Here is a 19980-nt window from a genome sequence, read left to right as displayed (position 1 = left end):
AGAAGCAGGCTTCCCGCTGAGCAGGGAGCCCGATGTGGGGCTCGATCCCAGGACGTGGGGCTCGATCCCAGGACCTGGGATCATGACCTGAGCGGAAGGCAGACGCTTAACTACTGAGCCTCCCAGGCGCCCCGCCTTTAGAATATTTTGTCTTTGTGATAAGAAAAGAAAGTAGTATACTCTTTAAAAGTTTATTTTTTTAAATTAGATAATCACTGCATATGTTAATAAAATTCAGAAGGCTTAAAAAGGTCTTCAGTAAGTTTTTCCTCTTTCTGCAGCGTGAACCGCTGTTTGGAGTGGAGCCAAGTGCCAGCTACGTCCTTTGCTCATTTTACTTGTATCACAGTTTTTCTTATGATAAGGAATAAAATTTCTTGTTGTTCTTGTGTTATCAGAGGCTTGGAAATGAAAGACCAAGACAGCTAGGTTTGTTTGGTTTTTCTTTTTTCAGATTTTATTTATTTGATAGCACACAAGCAGGGGGAGCGGCAGAGGCAGAGGGAGAAGCAGGCTTCCCGCTGAGCAAGAGGCCCGATGCGGGATTCGAGCCAGGACCCTGGGATCACGACCTGAGCCGAAGGCAGATGCTCAACCGACTGAGCCACCCAGGAGTCCCAAGACAGCTAGATTTTAAGAAAAACGTTTCTTATACCCAAATTATTTCACCTATTTGCTGCCGCCTTTTTAGCTTTTGTCTAGAATAACTGGTTTTTAAAACTTTTTAAATGATAATCATGGTTTGGGCTGTAGTCTATAGTAATAAATGCATATGGTGTTTTGGACCTCTAGTGGTTGGCAACTCTCAGTCTGAGTACTTACAGTACAATGACCAGCATTTAATGAATACTCAGTAAACATTTGTTGAGTTAAATTTAAGTAGCCATTAATTTGTGATAGAAAATTAAATAATTTCTTGATACCTGGGAATTAGTCTGTAGGTGCTAACTTTTGCAGATAACAGGATGTGTGACTTATTTTGAAGCTAATTTTAGGTATGACATAGAATGGTATGTGATTAATGTGTTTATTAAAAAGAGAAAATTCATAAAGTATGTCAGATCACTGGTGATTAAGTAATACGGTACAGACTTTGAAATATTCTTAGGATATTTCAAGTTGTTTTTGGGAGAGAAGGAATCTTGTTACAGTAAATGTTCATGTTACGGGCATTTGAAGGTTGTTGATCATTTTAAACTTTGCACCTTTTCACGTTTTTAGTTAATATATTTTGAAGTCTATACTCTTAGAAGTGACAGCTTTATTTTGAATTGTACTAGATACAGATCTGTTTAAATTATTAAGCTGAGTTACTTGATATCTAAATGACTTACTTTTATGCCTATTTTAGTATTCAGATATCGTAAATAAAAATTACCTTATCAGGAAGAGGATGAACCCTAGATTACAAAGTAAGGAGTGGGAAATAGGGGTGCATAAAGCAGTCATAATGAGTATTACATAAAGTTGGTTCACCGTGTAATTTTGTAAAAGCAGACTTCACTTGTTTTAGTATGGTTTCATGGGTATGATTAAAAAAAAATTTAGCAAAACCCCGACATAACAGATTAAATGGGGCCTTAAAAAGTCACAGCAAAAAGTCAAGTCACTACAAAAAAATCAAGTCATAGTATGAAGTTAAAGAAATGACCAGAGGGAGCCTGTACAGCTAGTCTGCAAGGAATTCTGGGGTCTAGCAGTGTGATCCAAATCAGTCCTGGCTCTAGCTGCCAGTTCCTGTCACCTGGTTTAAATATGGATGACAATTTGGGGTCTTACAGCTAGGGTTAGGACTTTCAGTTTATCAATGCATGCATTTCTGTAAGATAAATTTCTAGAGGTAGAATTGATAGATTGAGATACTCAATATTTACAATGCCAGATACTATGCTTTCTGTAGTAGTTCATTTGCAATTTTGAAATTCAGAAAGCTCTTAAAATCAAGTTTTAAGAAAAACTAACAAAACTCAACCTGAAGTAACATGAGGCTATTTCCAGTATTATTTTCACACTGTTCATATTTCCGACAGCAAAGATAGTAATATGTTCAATTATGGAGTGCTGCTCCTGACTTCTTGAGAGAGTCCTGTAATACCTGATATATATACCACATTACCTCTATAAAACCTGAAAATTTCTAAATTCCAGAACATATCTAGCTCTAAGGGTTTTGAGTAAGGGCTTGTAGGTATGAATTGGCTTACACTCCTGTGTAAGAATACTCATTTTCCCACACCCTTATTAACACTGGATCTTGCATCATTGATAAGTGAAAATAGCCAGTGATTTTAGGTATTACTAGCCTTAGAGGTCGTAGTAGTGGATTAGATTTATAGTGTAACTTTGAGATCTGGAAGAGCAAAGTCATTACCTTAAATGACCCAAAGTCTCACTCTGCCTTTGCACCTGTTTTAGTTACATTCAGAGTTAAGTTGGCTGGAAATTTGACAGTGTATATCAAGTTAGCAGTTTGTGTAATAGTATAGTTTGGCAGGAAGTATAATGTGATCTTCTCTTTGACATATGGGAGATACTTTGTGAGAAAAAGTGTTAATGGTTCCAATCATGGTATTATTTATAGGTTTCATGTGAGTAGTACTTGATTTTCTGATCATGGGAACTAAGAGTCATCTAATTAGAAAAGAAGTGATAGTTTTTAGCTGTTTAGTAATTCTGTATGGGTTTTACCTCTTTTCCTGATTTGTAACTCCTTTGCCTTATGTTGTAATTACTGATTTCCAAATAAAATTTAAATTTTAATTCAACTGGAATTTCTTTTAATGAATGGTATGCAATATAGCTAAAACCTAGGGTTTTTTTTCCCCTCTCAAGTGGTTAGCGAGTTGTTCCAACATTATTTGTTGAAATAAGCCAATCTTCCATTTTAAAATGCCAGTGTTTATCGTATCTAATTTCTTATATTTACTTGGGCTTATTGTAGATTTGTAATACATTTTAATATTTGATAAGAGTCATGAGGAAAAACTTGCCCTCCCTTCCCTTCAAATATCCTGGCAACTTCTGTGCATTCTTCTAGATGAATCTTCTGCAAATAGGGTTTAGGTTGGATTGGTATTAAATTTACACATTTTGGAGAGCATTCATATTTGTATAATATGGAGTCTTCCATATAGGAACACATGTCTCTATCATGTTTAGTTTAAAAAAGTTTTTCCTGGGGCGCCTGGGTGGCTCAGTTGGTTAAGCGACTGCCTTCAGCTCAGGTCATGATCCTGGAGTCCCTGGATCGAGTCCCGCATCAGGCTCCCTGCTCGGTGGGGAGTGTGCTTCTCCCTCTCCCACTACCCCCTGTTGTGCTCGCTCGCTCTCTCATTCTCTCTCTCAAATAAATCTTTAAAAAAAAAAAAAAGTTTTTCCTTTTTCCAGTAAAATTGTATACTCAAAACGATTTCTAGGAAGGAACCACTGTACAAAGATATATTGCATATACTTCCCTTACTGGACTGAACTACACATATAAAAAACATAGTGTATACTTTGGAAATAAACTAATGGAACCTATTTACCATATGGTTTAAGTAATTTAAATTAAATATAAAACCTTTGTAAGTACATTTAGAATATATCCCCAAAATGAGATTCTCTATGCAAGAGAAAGGGTTTTTTTGTTTTTTATCCCCCCCTCTTAAATTATGGTCCTGTATTGCCACTAAACAAAGAACTTGTTTGGCTTTGCTGGTAATTTAAATTCCTTATTTCTAAATAACTAAAAATATATGCTTATTGATGTGCTCCTTATTTTCTAGAATGTTTATATTTTGAAGAGAAGGCAAAAAGTTAATTTGTTAAATGTTAATTTTCTTCAATCTTTTTTGTTTTAAATGTAACAGACTTTAAAATGTCCCTTTTCTCATGTTTCATTTTTATGGTAATGTCTGTAGTTTAACTTCAAATAAATATAATTTATATTTAAATTTGCCATTTTAAGCACTGTATCCTAAAAATGTACTGGCTTAGATACTCTGACCTTTTTTTTTTTTTTTTTTTAGTTACTCCAGAGGATTCACAGAACATAGGATGTCACCACAAAATCTACCTCGTGTGTTACTCTCTTTAACTCATGAGCTGCACAACAATTGCAAATTTGAGCAAGACGGCTGTAGACCGTGTTGAAGAACTGAAGAACCTAATTAACACAGGATGACCTAGGAGTGATTCTAAGCATATAACAAGATACTATTCATTAGCGAATGTGTCAGTCTTGCTTCTGAATGCTGCAGATAACAGCACGCAGAGTTTCTCCTTTTTTTATTTCTGAAGCATTCACTTGACCTTCCATCAGAAAGACTGACTTTTCCAATCTGTTCTGGGAGATATTAATGGAATACAGTCATGTCCACTCCAGACGAGAGGCAGATCAATACTGAATATGCTGTGTCCTTGTTGGAACAGTTAAAACTGTTTTATGAACAGCAGTTGTTTACTGACATAGTGTTAATTGTTGAGGGCACTGAATTCCCTTGTCATAAGATGGTTCTTGCAACATGTAGCTCTTACTTTAGGTAAGTACTTTGATCTTGCTTGATTTGTAATTTCAAATGCAGAATGTTAGCTTATTTTATTTTTTTTAAGATTTTATTTATTTGACAGAGAGATAGCAAGAGCAGGAACACAAGCAGGGGGAGTGGGAGAGGGAGAAGCAGGCTTCCCGCCGAGCAGGGAGCCCAATGTGGGGCTCAATCCCAGGACCCTGGGACCATGACCCGAGCCAAAGGCAGACGCCCAACGACTGAGCCACCGAGGCGCCCCTATTTTAATGTCTTAATAGGAATTATTTTGAACATTTAAGTTAAAAAAAATAGATGTCTTAATGTTTTGCTTAACTTTTCTATTCCAGTGGCGTAGTGCTTGCCAAATCACTTCCTTGCATGTAAAGGACAGGTGAAAGACGTTTTTATAAAGGTTTAAATATAAGAAATTTGTTGAAATTAACTCAGGTAAAGTTTTAATTATGGGGAGGCAAAAAGATTAAAAGAGAAAATAATTTTTATTTACCGTTTATTTTAAAATACTACATTTAGAAAAGTAGTCATTGTTGACAGATGGAATTAGGCTCAATAATAACTTTCAGAGGATCATGATTGCTATTCAGACATGTTAAGGACTTTATTTCCTTTGCAAAAATGTTTTTCTCATTCTTGGTTATTGTTATCATTTATACCTTTTAGCCTTGCCAGATTTCATTATTTAGTAATTAATAACATTGTTCTCTGTGCCTTAGAATTCAGAAGCTGACTTATTTGTAATAACAAATAAAGTGTAACTTTACATTTTTATGATCTGCAACTTTGAATCTTTTTAGGTAGGTTTCTCTTTATTCGTTTCATAAGAGGAATAGAAGCAAAGCATAGAAATTCTTTTATTTGTGGTCTGCCCTTAGGTTGAATTTTTGCTTAATATCTGAAAGGGACGGGGTGAATAAAGATGAGTTAAATGTGGATCAGTATAATCCTACCACAAATATTAGTGGCCGTAAGTGGAGATCAGCAGTGAAAGTTAATTTCTGCTGTTCTTTAGTGACAACTGTAGACAGGACAGGTTTAATGTTGACTTTTTAAGGTTAACATACATGAAGGTTGTAGAAATGTTGCATTTCTTAATGTAACACATCTCGTGATGATTGTAGCAGCTGAGGCCCAAATGCTAATTATCTTTGCTCTGCCTGCAATTGTTTCAGGTTAAGCTGTGGATTTTTCATGCAATTTCAGACATTGATTTTCTTAGAAAGCTTAGCATATTTGCAAACAGTGGTTCTAAAACTTGGTTGATCATCAGACTCCTCAAGTGCTTCCACAGAGAGTCTTGGATTTCAAACCTAGAAATTCTGATTCAGTGGGTCTGGGTTAGAGTTGCAGAATTTTTATGTTTAAGAGCTTCCCAAATGATTGTGATGGTCAGTTTCTTTTTCAGATCTATTAGAAATTGGAGGTTATAGATTCAGTCAATACCTAGGCTTACTAGCTCTCCCCTTTTAAAGATTTTTATTTATTAGAGCACGCGCGTGCGCGACCATGAAGGGGGGAGGGGCAGAGAGAATCTCCAGCAGACTCCCTGCTGAGCGCGGAGCCCAGTGTGGGGGCTCAATCCCAGGATCATGATCTGAGCAAAAATCAAGAAAGATTCATCAGAGAAGTAAGAAGCAACAGTCCAGTACCATGCTACTTAGGACAAGAGAGGTGGGGTGTCAAAAACTGTGGAATCAAGGATAACAAACACCACAAAAGCAATTAGGTAGCAGTTAGGTAGTCACTGATGTAGCTCAGAATGAGGAATAAGGACAACCTTCTCTTACTCTTTTTTCTTTTTTTATCCTAATTGAACTTTGCCTCAGGTTGGTCATTGGGATTCTGGGTGCATTTGAGTTTTTTAGTCCCCCTCAGATAACTTACTCACCTTTAACACGTCACTTTGTAAATAATTCATAGCCTACTGTATTAACGCTTGACCTTCTCTCGAGTTTCAGTAATATTAAATACTTAATTGATTATTGTATTATTTTTTTGTCTTAAATATATCCAAAATTTAACTCCCCCTTTTTCCAGGATTAACTTGACCTTGCAGTTCCTTGACCTTTGACTAGCAGTATTTTTTCAGGCACTTAACTTGAAAATAAACAATGTGGCTTTATTTTCCTATCTACTTTCTTCCATTTCCTATGTTCAGAAAATCACCAGATCTTGATTCATTGTGATAGCTTTTGTATCCATTTCTGCCGCCCTGGGGCAGGTTGTTGTTATTCCTGCTGTAGATTATTGCAGTAGACTCATAGTCTGTTTTCCCATCTCCAGCCTTTGGCCCTTGAGGTCTGTCAGTAGAGTAGTCATCCTAGAATACATGTTATCATGCTGATAAATCCATACACAAACCCTTCAGTGTTCTGCACCATAAGAAAAAGCTCAGACTCCTAGGTCTCTTTCAAAGCCTCTGTGATCTGACTGCCACTCACCTTTCCAGTCTCCTGTATGAGCCCTTATGCCCTGGAAAAAATGGTCATGTTCTGCCCTGATTCCTTAGTTGATCCCTGTTGATGGCTTTCCTCGTCTTGTCCCAGAGGGGCCTAAGCTAGTGCTGTTGTGATACCCACTTTTGATCCCATACAGATCTTTCTCTTGTATGCATGCAGTCATATTCTTTGCATTGTTTTTTTTGTCTCTCACCTGTACATGGGTGTTCTACTTTGTATTCTGTACACCACCAATTGCCGCCTTTGGCATGTAATAGACTTTTAGGAAACTACCCTGTATAGTTTTAGGAAATCATTTGAGCAAATGACATTTTTAATACCTTTATTGAGTTACAATTTACATATCACAAAGTCTACCCATCTTAAATGTATAATTAAGTGAATTTTAGTATATTTACAGAGATGCATAACCATTTCTACCATCTAATTTGAAACATTTCACTCACCTTTGTGCCCTTTTACAGACACTCACCATTCTTACCCACAGTCCTGGGTAGCTTCTAATCTCTCTTCTGTCTCTATATTTGTTTTTTGGGGGGGGACATTTCATACAGATGGAATCCTACAATAGGTGGTCTTTGTTTCTGGCTTCTTTCACGGAGCGTGTTTTGGAGGTTCATCTGTGTTGTAGTACGCATCAATAATTAGTTCCTTTTTATTGCTGAATAGTATTCTATTGTATGAATATAAAGAGTAATGAATTTTGATGTTTTCACTCAGAATGGCATAATGGAATAGTTTGGTATATCTTTGGCACTGAATTATGCTTTTTTGTGTCTCCCTCAAAAGCTTTCCCTATAACATGTTCTTCAGCAAATCCTCTAAATAAACATCCATGTTGTCTAGTTTTCTTTCTTACATCTACGTTGGTTTTACACTAAACCCATAAGCTTTGTTTTTTCTCTCTCTCCGGTAGGGCCATGTTCATGAGTGGACTCAGTGAAAGCAAACAGACACACGTACACCTGAGGAATGTGGATGCAGCCACCTTACAGATAATAATAGCTTACGCATACACGGGTAACTTGGCAATAAATGACAGCACTGTAGAACAGCTTTATGAAACCGCTTGCTTCCTGCAGGTAAGCAGCTTTTCTTGTTATATACATAAACTGTGGTTTATTGTTTCAAGAGACATGGTTTATGAAACCATGTTGTCTTACATCTATATATTTTTCTTACTGCAAAATTTAGAAGGTAAGTTTTCTTAAAATGTACAGGGGAGGGCGCCTGGCTGGCTCAGTTGGAAGCACGGGCAGCTCTTGATGTTGGGGTCCTGGGTTCAGGCCCCATGTTGGTGTAAAGATTCCTTAAATAAATAAATTTAAAAATAATGTATAAGGGAAAAACAGTAGGATTTGATCAGTCAGTAAACTACTTTAGTTTTACGATGGGAACTTAATTAAAAGATGGGTGAAAATTTCATACTGGTTTCATATTCTAATAAACCTGAGAATTTGGATTTCAAGTAAAAGTAATTTTTAAGTGTTTATTAAATTTAAGTGCTTCAGTTTTTTTTTTTTTTTTGCTAGAGCCTGAGATACATTAATATTTGATGGTATTACTTTTCACAAAAAATTTGAAGATTCTTATGGAAATTATCAAACTTTAACTATTTATAATAGCCATGTGACCATATTGAGCTACTAATATTAAGGAGAACTATTTAAACTAAAAAAGTGATCATTGATCCATTTACAGATAAACTATTTTACTCTATTTTCCCCTCACCATTTAAAAAAAATTTTAAGAGGAATATAAAAAATATTTTCCTCATTCCTTTCTCTTGTTTTGAAATAACAATGTGTATTTCAGAAACAAAATTTCTCTGAGGGGAGAACCTTGAGACTAAAGGTTATATTTGGGGAGAATAGGTCATGATACCTAGTTAGGTGCTTCATAAATGTGTGCTGCATTGAGTATGAATGACACTGAATGCCAACACCTGGGTGAAATTCTGGGAATCAGAACTCAGTCCATGCTTTATATAGCTTTCTTCCTTTTATTCTGTACCCTCTTTTTCCCTATAAAATTATACAGTACTGTACCTACAACTATGGGGAAATTGAGGGCCATAGTAGCTTCCTGGTGCTTTAGAATTAAAGGCATTCATAACTTAAATCCAAACGTGAAAGGAGGAAATGCCTACAGTATGCACTGTCTTTCCGTAGTTTAAGTTTTCAGTATGTTTTTTAGAGCCAGAAACTCAAAGCAGGTATTTTTTAGAATTCCTTAAAAAATTGAGGAATTTTAAGAAATTTGGATTCCAGAGTACTTTATTACTGTAAATAGTGATACTGTTCCTTAGAACTCTTTTCCTACCATGTTAATGAACTCTGTATGCATATAATTACCAAATGCAAAACAGGACTCTCTTGGACTGGGCTGTCCTGACAAGCCTGGGATGACAAGCCAGGTTTTTTGTGACTACCAACATAATTTTCCTTATTAACCACTGAAAATGATAAATGTTTTTATATGCCCGATACTATTCTCATATATTATTTAGGTTAGGTGTAATACTTTATATCTACAGATATATAGATATCATCTAATTCTTATTATAATCCTTGGTAAGGATCTCCCCATTGTATACAAGAGAAAGCTGAGGCTTAGAGAAGTGAAGCTGCCTAAGGCTGTCTACTTACTGACCATCCAGTCTAAGCACCCTGACTTCTCACTGTAAACTGCTTCTAGTTAGCTTGCTGTGGTGTTGAATAAATAGAGTAGGGAGCACTTCTGATTTCAGCCGAGATCTACTTTTCCTTCGTAAGAAAAAAATCTAGGAAACAGAATGGCTAAGGTGGGTCATTTAAATGTAGGTAATTTATAACTGCATTATAAATGTATTTATTCCTTTGGTGACATTATTTCTCTAGATAAGAAAGGCACGTAAGTAGTCATTGTACCTGGTTTTCTTGTTTTATAGTACTATCTTGTCGATGTTGAGAAAACCAGATTCCAGCTACTCAACAGTAATCATTTATGATAAAAAATTTATAATGATAATGACTGAGCCACCCAGGTGCCCCCTAAGCATCTGCCATCGGGCTCCCTGCTCGGCGGGAAGCCTGCTTCTCCCACTCCCCCTGCTTGTATTCCCTCTCTCGCTGTGTCTCTGTCAAATAAATAAAATCTTAAAAAAAAAAAATAAATGGTAATCATTTATGTACTGTGATTTACACTGTTTCCATTTTTTTTAATTACATATTTTTTAAAGCCTAGAAAGTGTAGAACTTATGCATAAATTTCCACACTTTTCCTTTAAGACCATTTATTTTTAAGAGCCTATTTGATGTTACGCTATTAGCTCCTAAATAGGGCACTTAAGTAGGCCACTGGACAAGTAGTAGATATGCAAAACTATGCATAGTCTTCTAATTATTACTGGAAGGCATTATCTCTTTGCCAAAGCATACATATCTAAAAATAGAAACTATAGGGGGATCTGATTAATAATACTTGTATTTTACATAAAAGTAAAATTTGTCTTTATCAACCTTTCCCCATTTTAGGTAGAAGATGTATTACAACGTTGTCGAGAATACTTAATTAAAAAAATAAATGCAGAGAACTGCGTGCGATTGTTGAGTTTTGCCGATCTGTTCAGTTGTGAGGAATTAAAGCAAAGTGCTAAAAGAATGGTAGAGCACAAGTTCACTGCTGTGTATCACCAGGAAGCTTTCATGCAGCTGTCACATGACCTACTGATAGACATCCTCAGTAGTGACAATTTAAATGTTGAAAAGGAGGAGACGGTTCGAGAAGCTGCTATGCTGTGGCTAGAGTACAACACGGAATCACGATCCCAGTATTTGTCTTCAGTTCTTAGCCAAATCCGAATTGATGCACTTTCCGAAGTAACACAGAGAGCTTGGTTTCAAGGCCTGCCGCCCAATGACAAGTCTGTCGTGGTTCAAGGTCTGTATAAGTCTATGCCCAAGTTTTTCAAACCAAGACTTGGAATGACTAAAGAGGAGATGATGATTTTCATTGAAGCATCTTCAGAAAATCCTTGTAGTCTTTACTCTTCTGTCTGTTACAGCCCCCAAGCAGAAAAAGTTTACAAGCTGTGCAGCCCACCAGCCGATTTGCATAAGGTTGGGACTGTTGTAACTCCCGATAACGACATCTATATAGCAGGGGGTCAGGTTCCTCTGAAAAACACAAAAACAAATCACAGTAAAACAAGCAAACTTCAGACTGCCTTCAGAACTGTGAACTGCTTTTACTGGTTTGATGCACAGCAAAATACCTGGTTTCCAAAGACCCCGATGCTTTTTGTCCGCATAAAGCCATCCTTGGTTTGCTGTGAAGGCTATATCTATGCAATTGGGGGCGACAGTGTAGGTGGAGAACTGAATCGGAGGACCGTGGAAAGATACGACACGGAGAAGGATGAGTGGACAATGGTAAGCCCTCTGCCTTGTGCTTGGCAGTGGAGCGCGGCAGTCGTGGTTCACGACTGCATTTATGTGATGACACTGAACCTCATGTACTGTTACTTTCCCAGGTCTGATTCATGGGTAGAAATGGCCATGAGACAGACCAGCAGGTCTTTTGCCTCGGCTGCGGCTTTTGGTGATAAAATCTTCTATATTGGAGGGTTGCACATCGCTACCAATTCTGGCATAAGACTCCCCTCTGGCACTGTAGACGGGTCTTCGGTAACTGTGGAGATTTACGATGTGAATAAAAATGAGTGGAAAATGGCAGCCAACATCCCTGCCAAGAGGTACTCAGACCCCTGTGTTAGAGCTGTTGTGATCTCAAATTCTCTGTGTGTGTTTATGCGAGAAACCCACTTAAACGAGAGAGCGAAATATGTCACCTACCAGTATGATCTGGAACTTGACCGGTGGTCTCTGCGGCAGCATATATCCGAACGTGTGCTGTGGGACTTAGGCAGAGATTTTCGGTGCACTGTGGGGAAACTTTATCCATCCTGCCTGGAAGAGTCTCCCTGGAAGCCACCAACTTACCTTTTTTCACCGGATGGGACCGAGGAGTTTGAACTGGATGGCGAGATGGTCGCACTACCGCCTGTATAGTCGCCGACTTGGGGGGGGGGGGGGGGGGCGCCTGGTTGATGTGCTTTGTCATTTTCTTTGCTAAACGAGAGAGGCTATGAGAGGACTAAATACGAGTACATAAAAATCTATCTTTGATAAATTTTATTTTTATGCCCTACTTAATATTTGCATCAGTATAATATATATCAGTGAGTCTTACAGAAAGATATGCTTCCATAATATGAAATAGATTATCCAATAATTGAGAAACTTTTACGTGTATCATGAGAGCATAAGAATCTGGATTATCTAATAACATTGTTAGCCCTGTGTTATGTACAGTTCAAAAAGTTCACTTATTAAAAGTAGTTTCCTGTTCCTAGTGTGGTATATCGCAAATTGTGCCGAGGTTATTTTAGTATATGTATTTCATTCCCGTGCTTCTGTTCCGAAGTCCTGGAATATGGTTTTTTTTCAGTGTAATTAATTCAGCTGCACTTAACACTAGTGTCCATGTTGGTATAGAAATGTTGTCAAAATCCTATAGTTGAGGAAGATCTTCCATTTTATGGTATTGCACAGGGAAAGCTATGACTGCAGGATCAGTCTAACTATACTATTAGGTGCATGTATTCTCTCTTCACTAACTTATACTTGTCTATCTAGAATACAGGTCTTCCAATCAGCTGGTCATTTACCAGGTGTGGACTTAAGTTGCTGGGCTTGCAATAAGAATTGCTGGTCCCTTGTTGTGCGGGTCTGTGTGGAGCTTTAATCCGTAAATGCCTCCACTTTCTGTATTACATTAACATTGGCTCATGCATATAACTACCTGCTGCTGTTGTATTTCTCCATCGTAAAGATTTAGAGTGGGTTAACCAGGTCATTACATCTTAATTTAATAACAAGCATTACTGTAGAGTGATTGTGTATAGATATCCATTAGCTGTCAGGGTGTGTTTTTTTCAGTTTTGTTTTTTTCACCTGTTGTGTGTGTGTGGGGGTAGGAGTAGGAAGGTGAACTGTTCAGGAATTCTCTGCACTAGCCGTGCACACGAGCAGATCATTAGTGCTGCTCTGGCATTAATCCCAGGAACCACTAGCAGTAGCGGGGCGCCGCCCATCTAACATGAGCACAGGTGCTTCATGACCAACATTACTAGCATGTTCAACTGCATAATGTTCTGGCACTGTATTTTGAATGACATTAATTTATTAAATAAATTGTATATATTCAGTATCTGTTTTCTTTTGTGATGAGGATGGTGTAATGGTGTGCTTTTTTAATTTTACTGGGTCAGTTTAGCTTGTTACAGGTGTTTGTTTTCCCAGAATTTGACACATACATATATTTGGCTTTCCTTTATTACTTACTGTCTGGTTTGAGCCTTTCTGTATCAGCATCAACTACACAGAAGAGACAGTACCTTTCAACCCTAGCCCCGGATTAAGATCCTCTGGAGTACTCTGAAATGCCGGAGCCTCATCCCAGACAAAATGAACCACACTTTCTGGTGGGTGGACCCATCGAGTGTCTTTCAGAGCACTACAGGTGGTTCTTCTGTGCAGTCCCGTTGGGAGCCGTTGGGTTAGGCATTTCCTTCTGGTTTGCCAGTCTTCCTGGAGCACGTCTCAGTCACGTTCACAAACTTCAGCTGCCTCTCACCGCCTACTGAATCAAGTCCCAAATTCTTTAGCACATTTAAGGCTCTCTCTAATTTGACTTTAAATTACTTTTACAGCCTTAGCTTATACTATTTTCCTATGAACTTTAACTACTAATCAGGCTTTTGCTATACTTTGCTGTCCTTGCCTGTGCTACTGCTCTACTCACAGTGGTCTTTTTGTCCCTGTTCTACCCTTAGCTGTCTTTTGTATTTAAGATCTACTTGGGGGAGTTTTTAAATGAATGCTTCCCTGATAGCCACCTCTTACCCTGTGCTGAAGAGAGTGCCTTCTCACACATCTTTAGTACCTTTGACCTTGATCTGTTTGTTGGTTGTACCGATCATTCTACTCCGTGATCTTACTGGCGCTCTCTTCTACAAAATGATCGATGTTTTTGAGGGCAGGGATTTTCTTATATACAGCTGCATCCCCCTACAGTGTAGCATAGCTGGTGATAAAAATCAACAAAAGCTGGTCTTACATAAAGGCCTTGAGTTTGAAGTACTCAAACCCAATATACCAAACTCTTTGTTCTCATTAGGAGTTCCACTAGGAGTCACCTTTTTTCTTCACTTAGCTCTCCGTCCAGCTTAGATCTGCCCTCTTAATACTTCTGCCACTTTCTTGGCAAGATCCTAGACTCCTTTATTGTCATTATTTTATAACTGTGGCCAAACCCAAATCTCGGCTAAGTTCAGCTCGATCTGCCTCTGACCGTGTTGGGCTGCTGAGCACAGCTACGGAAAACCATACGAGGGCACAGGTTGGCGCCACTACAGAATTGGCGGTCCCCGTCCTCAACTACGTCCTCAACAGGAGCAAGCTATCCTTCGTTGTTCAAGGCAATTTGAACAGTCTTACAAAATCTTCACCTTCCCCAACTCTATTAGCAGATTATTTCACAGGGAAAAATGACAGGGAAAACTTCCTGAACTGCATCACCAAATCTGTACCTGCCCCCACTACAAGTTCTTCCTCCTGCTCAGAGAGAAAATACAAGACTCCAGGATCTGTATTTAAGATAGCATCCTTTCCAAGCTCCTTACAAAGTCTGCTCTGTGATTACCCTGGCTCCCAAACTGGCTTGTGCACCAGCATCCTGTCAGGAACTGAAATACAGACTCCCGGACTCTACCCAAACCTTGAACTTGAAGCAGTCCTCCCTGATTCTTACACAGCCTTCACGTTCCTTCACTATCTTCAACTTCTCTAAATGGGTCCTTTCCTTTCTTTAGATATGACCAAACCTTTTTTTTTTAAAAACAGTCTTTTTCTCCTCAACCCCCTTCCTTCTTTTCCCCTTCAAAAGCTAATTCCTTGCCTGAAGTGTCGGACAAACCGCATCTCAACATTTACCAATGAACCCATGTGAGATTGGTTATCACTCCACTGCAACTTTTAAGTTCAGAATCCACTTTGTCTCGACACAATAGTACGTTACACTGCTGAATACGTCATTTGAAAGACTCTAAACTGGACTTGTGACATTACGCTCCCCTGGTTTTTTTCCCTACCTTTGGGGTCTTTACTCAGATGCTGATTTCACCTCTAAGCGTCTCTTAAATTTTTTTTTTTTTAGATTTTTTTTTTTATTTATATGACAGAGAGAGACACAGCGAGAGAAGGAACACAAGCAGGGGGAGTGGGAGAGGGAGAAGCAGGCCTCCCGCAGAGCAGGGAGCCCGACACGGGACTCGATCCCAGGATCCTGGGACCATGACCCGAGCCGAAGGCAGACACTCAACGACTGAGCCACCCAGGCGCCCAGCATCTCTTAAATCTTGATCTTGTATTCACATGCCTTAAACGATGCTGTTTACTTCAATGACTTAAATTGATTTCCTTTGGTCTAGACCTTCACCTGAGAGCCAGACTTGGATGTTATCTTAGCTTGGGTCGCTAAAACAACATGCCATTGACTAGGTGGCTTATAAAGAACAGAAATTTGTTTCTCACAGTCTGGAGACTGGAAGTCTTGAGATCAGCGTGCCAGCATGGTCGCGTTCTGGTGAGACTCTCTTCTGGGCTATATAGGCTGCTGGCTGCTTGTATCCTCATGTGGCAGAAAAAGATTGAGCAAGCTCTCTGGCCTCCTCTTAGAAGGATACTCATGAGATCATGAGGGCTCCATCCTCATGACCGAGTTACTTCCCAATACCATCACATTGAGATGAGAGTTTCAGCAAATGAATCTGGGGAGTGGGGGAGGGGACACAGTCCAAAACAGATAATCCAACTTAAATGTCTTAAAGTTATCTCAGATTCAACATGTCTTAAGATCTTCCCCACCCCCATCTCACACGTGTCTGGTTCAGGTTCTGTCAGTAAACAGCACTGTCACCCATCCTGCAGCTTAAGCCAGAATCTTGGAAGTTATTTTGATTTTTCCCCTCTCCCTCACCTCCATACCCTGTGAGTCACAAGGCCTTACAGATTCTCTTAAATATCTCTTGAACTCCTCCTTTCTAACATTAATCCAGGGCCCCTATCATCTCACCTGGAGAACTTAATTTCCTAAATCTCCTTAAAACAAAACAAAACAAAACAAAAAATAGCTTCATTGAGCTGTAATTCACATACCAAACAATTCAGTGGTCTTTATATTCATAGTCATGCAGTCACACTATCAGAGAACATCTCATGACTCCAAAAACCCATACCCAACTCTCCATTTCTCCCCTAAATCATCTCTGCTTGATACCCTTTTTTGCTCACACTGCAATCAATATAATCTTTTTCTAACAATTATGTATGTCATGTTTTTGCTTAGAACTTTTATTGTCCTTGGAATGGGAGTCCAAGGTCCTTTCTGATTTACAGGGCTTTTAGAATCTGATTTCTCCTTACTTTTCTGGCTTCCTTTTCTTCCTTACAAACTCACTAAATGGAGATTTTTAGTTATTTTAATAGACCTAGTCCTCTTTCACATATGTTTTTATCTGTCTCAAACACTCCTCTCCTTTGATTAGATCTAAGGTAACCATACATCCTATTTTATACTTGTTTTCCCTTTGACTTTTAAAAATGTTCCTGTTTGGATGGTAAATGCTATGGTAACCCCGGCTAAATTCAATTTACATGTCAAGTAATTTCCTTTAGGTGGCTTAAAAAATTCTACCTTGGGTTCCCTTTATTTAAATCACAGTTTGCACCCAATATTGTCTAACACTCCTCAAATTCTTATAGTTACTTGTTTTGATTGTCTTCACCACTGCTGTGAGGGCAAGGGCTTACACAAAATAAAATCTATACGGAAGAGTGTATAGGCACAAAGGGAATTTGCATTCAGGCCACTATTTTGGAATTGTAGTAATTAGTAGTGGAGTATCTCTGACACTACAGAGAAAGGATTTATCAAATAAATTAACATCAAATGAGCTGGCATTTAAAGAAGAAAAAAAAGAAGAAAACACTTACCAACATATAAAAAGGATTTGACCAAGTAGGTGTTATCCCAGGAATGAAAGGTTGGTTTTACATCTGAAAATCACATAATATAACCATATTAGCAGAATAAAGGAGAAGAATCATATCATCTCAGGAAACACAAAAATTATTTGATAAAATCCAGTATCCATTTACGATAAAAACTCAGCAAATTAGAGAAGGAAATTTGCTCAACCTGATAAAGAACATCTATGAAAAATGCAGAGCTAATATACTTAATGGTGAAAGACTGAAAACTTTCCCCCTAAGATCAGGAACTAGGGGTGCCTGGGTGGCTCAGTCATTGGGCTTCTGCCTTCGGCTCAGGTCATGATCCCGGGGTCCTGGGATCTGCTCTGCGGGAAGCCTGCTTCTCCCTCTCCCACTCCCCCTGCTTGTGTTTGTTCCCTCTCTCGCTGTATCTCTGTCAAATAAATAAATAAATAAATAATCTTAAAAAAGAAAAAAAAGATCAGGAACTAGACAAGAATGCCTGCTTTCATCACTTCTATGTGGAATTGTACCAGTCAAGACAATAAGGCAAGAAATGGAAAAGGCATACAGCTTAGAATGAAAAACAACAATTAGAATAATGTAGCAAGTATCCTTAAGCAAGGTTACAAGATCAATACATAAAAACAAAAATCAGCTGTATTTTATGTACTATCAACTATAAAAATTCATTAGCAATGACATAACAAAATCAGGAATAAATTTAACAAAAGGTGTGTAAGATATACACTGATAACTACACAACATTGCTGAGATTGAAGAAGACCTAAAATGGAGAGAGCGCGCATGTTCATGGATTGAAAGAATCAATATTGTTAAGATGGCAATTCTCTCCGAATTGATCTACAGATTCAGTGCAATCCCTATCAAAATACCAGTACACTTTTTTTCTCTCACAAAAATTGAAGAGCTGATTTTAAAATTTTTCCAGAAAAGCAAATGGCCTGCAATAGCCAAAACCATTTTTACAAAAAGAACAAAGTTAGAAACACTTACACAAAAAATCTCAGGTGTGCCTGGCTGGCTCAGTTGATAGGGTATGTGAATATTGATCTCAGAGTTGTAGGTTCAAGCCCCACATTGGGTGTAGAGATTAGTTAAAATCTTAAATTCAAAATTGTACTATAATGAAGACAGTGTGGTACCGCATGAGGACATAGAACAACCCAGAAATATATTTTCATGTGTTCATGGTCAACTTTTAAAAAAGATTTTATTTATTAGAGAGAGAACATGAGTCGGGGGAGGGGGAGGGTCATTGGAAGAGGAAGAAGCAGACTCCCCGCTGAGCAGGGAGCCTGATGCCAGACTCAATCCCAGGACCGTGAGATCATGACCTGAGCTGAAGGCAGATGCTTAACCGACTGGGCCACCCAGGCGCCCCTATGGTCAAAAATTTTTTTTCTTTTAAAGATTTTATTTATTTGACAGAGTGAGAGAGAGTGTGCACACAAGTAGGCAGAGCAGGAGGCAAAGGGAGAGGGAGAAGCAGGCTTCCCAATGAGCAGGGAGCTCGACGTGGGGCTCGATCCCAAGACCCTGAGATCGTGACCTGAGCTGAAGGCAGACGCTTAACTAATGAGCCACCCAGGCGCCCCATTCTATGGTCAATTTTTTGACCAAAGTGCCAAGATAATTCAATAGGGAAAGGTAGTCTTTTCAACAAATGGTGTTTGAACAATTTGTTCCTTTATATTTTTATATATAGGAATATTCATAGAATTACTAGAACATGGATGAGTTCCTCTATGTGATATTGTGACACCTGCTGGTATACAAGAATATTTCAAATTGGCAGTATTTCTAATATCCTTAAAGAGCTTTTATTTATTTATGTATTTATTTTTAAGATTTTATTTATTTGAGAGAGAGAGAGAGAGAGAGAGCACGCATGAATGGGAAGGGGCAGGCGGAGGGAGAGGGAGAAGCAGGCTTCCCACTGAGCAGGGAGCCTGACGCAGGGCTCGATTCCAGGACCCTGGGATCATGACCTGAGCTGAAGGCAGACGATTAACTGACTGAGCCACCCAGGCATCCCAAAATTTTTTAAATTTAAAAATATATATATTTAGGGGGACACCTGGGTGGCTCAGTCGGTTAAGCGTCTGCCTTCGGCTCACGTCATGATCCCAGGGTTCAGGGATGGAGCCCCACGTTGGGCTCCCTGCTCGGAGGAGAGCCTGCTTCTCCCTCTGCCTGCTGCTCCCCCTGCTTGTGCTCTCTCTCTCTCTGACAAATAAATAAAATCTTTAAAAAAATAATTTAAAAAATTTAAAAAGACCAAGGACTCTACAGGAAATTAATCCTGTGAGATAAACAATGAACAGGAAAAGAAATGGCTAACGATAAAAAACATGCTTACCTCATTTATGTTAAGTGAAACACAGATAAAACTAACACTGAGATACTATTTCTCATATATTAAATTGGCAAAAAACCAAAAGTTTGACATACTGTTGGTGAAGAAACACACACACTCATACATTGCTAACGGTCCTGCAAATTACCATTGTGGTCGTTGAGAATTTGGCAATGCTGGTAAAATTACTAATCCTCTTGACTAGCAATCCCATATCTAGTGATCTCTCCCCAAAACAAACTGGCAAAAAATATTTTTTAAAATGTAAATATGCACAAGGCTGTTATCCCTTACAACATTATTTGCACCAGCAAAAGGACCAGGAACAACCCAAATGTCTATCAGAAGAGGATTGGTTAAATAATGTCAAACCCATACAGATCTCCAGATTAAAAAGCAAAATGGAGAATGTGTGTGTGGTAAAAAATATCCTATTTTATCTGTATTTGCTTATGTGTTTAAAGCAGAAAGATAAATTATAAACATTTTTAAATGGTTAACTAGAGGGAAAAGGAAGG

At 38.4% G+C, this 19980-nt stretch overlaps 2 protein-coding genes across 9 annotated transcripts in view; one reads left to right on the top strand and one right to left on the bottom strand.

Annotated features, from left to right (window-relative positions):
* The first annotated feature begins 4349 nt into the window (after positions 1-4349).
* Positions 4350-13237, top strand: KBTBD2 (kelch repeat and BTB domain containing 2). Its single transcript, XM_036080698.2, has 3 exons — positions 4350-4523; positions 7902-8067; positions 10501-13237. Exons 1-3 carry the CDS (start codon positions 4354-4356, stop codon positions 12034-12036), a joined length of 1872 nt encoding a protein of 623 aa, XP_035936591.1. The 5' UTR covers positions 4350-4353; the 3' UTR covers positions 12037-13237.
* AVL9 (AVL9 cell migration associated) overlaps positions 10433-19980 on the bottom strand; it is an 85615-nt gene continuing 76067 nt past the window's right edge. For 7 of the 8 annotated variants that reach the window (XM_078059435.1, XM_078059438.1, XM_078059436.1 and 4 more), the window contains 3 exons: positions 17083-17145; positions 11241-15857; positions 10433-11142 (listed from right to left, as the gene is read on the bottom strand). The gene's annotated coding sequence lies outside the window, so the exon portion shown is untranslated. The remainder of the gene's footprint in view (positions 11143-11240; positions 15858-17082; positions 17146-19980) is intronic. The other variant, XM_078059439.1, reaches the window with a different exon arrangement.

This window comes from Halichoerus grypus, chromosome 12, assembly GCF_964656455.1.
Source record: "Halichoerus grypus chromosome 12, mHalGry1.hap1.1, whole genome shotgun sequence".
NCBI lineage: Eukaryota > Metazoa > Chordata > Mammalia > Carnivora > Phocidae > Halichoerus > Halichoerus grypus.
Note: the sequence above shows the minus strand (reverse complement) of the source record. Positions and strands in the feature narration are given on the sequence as shown.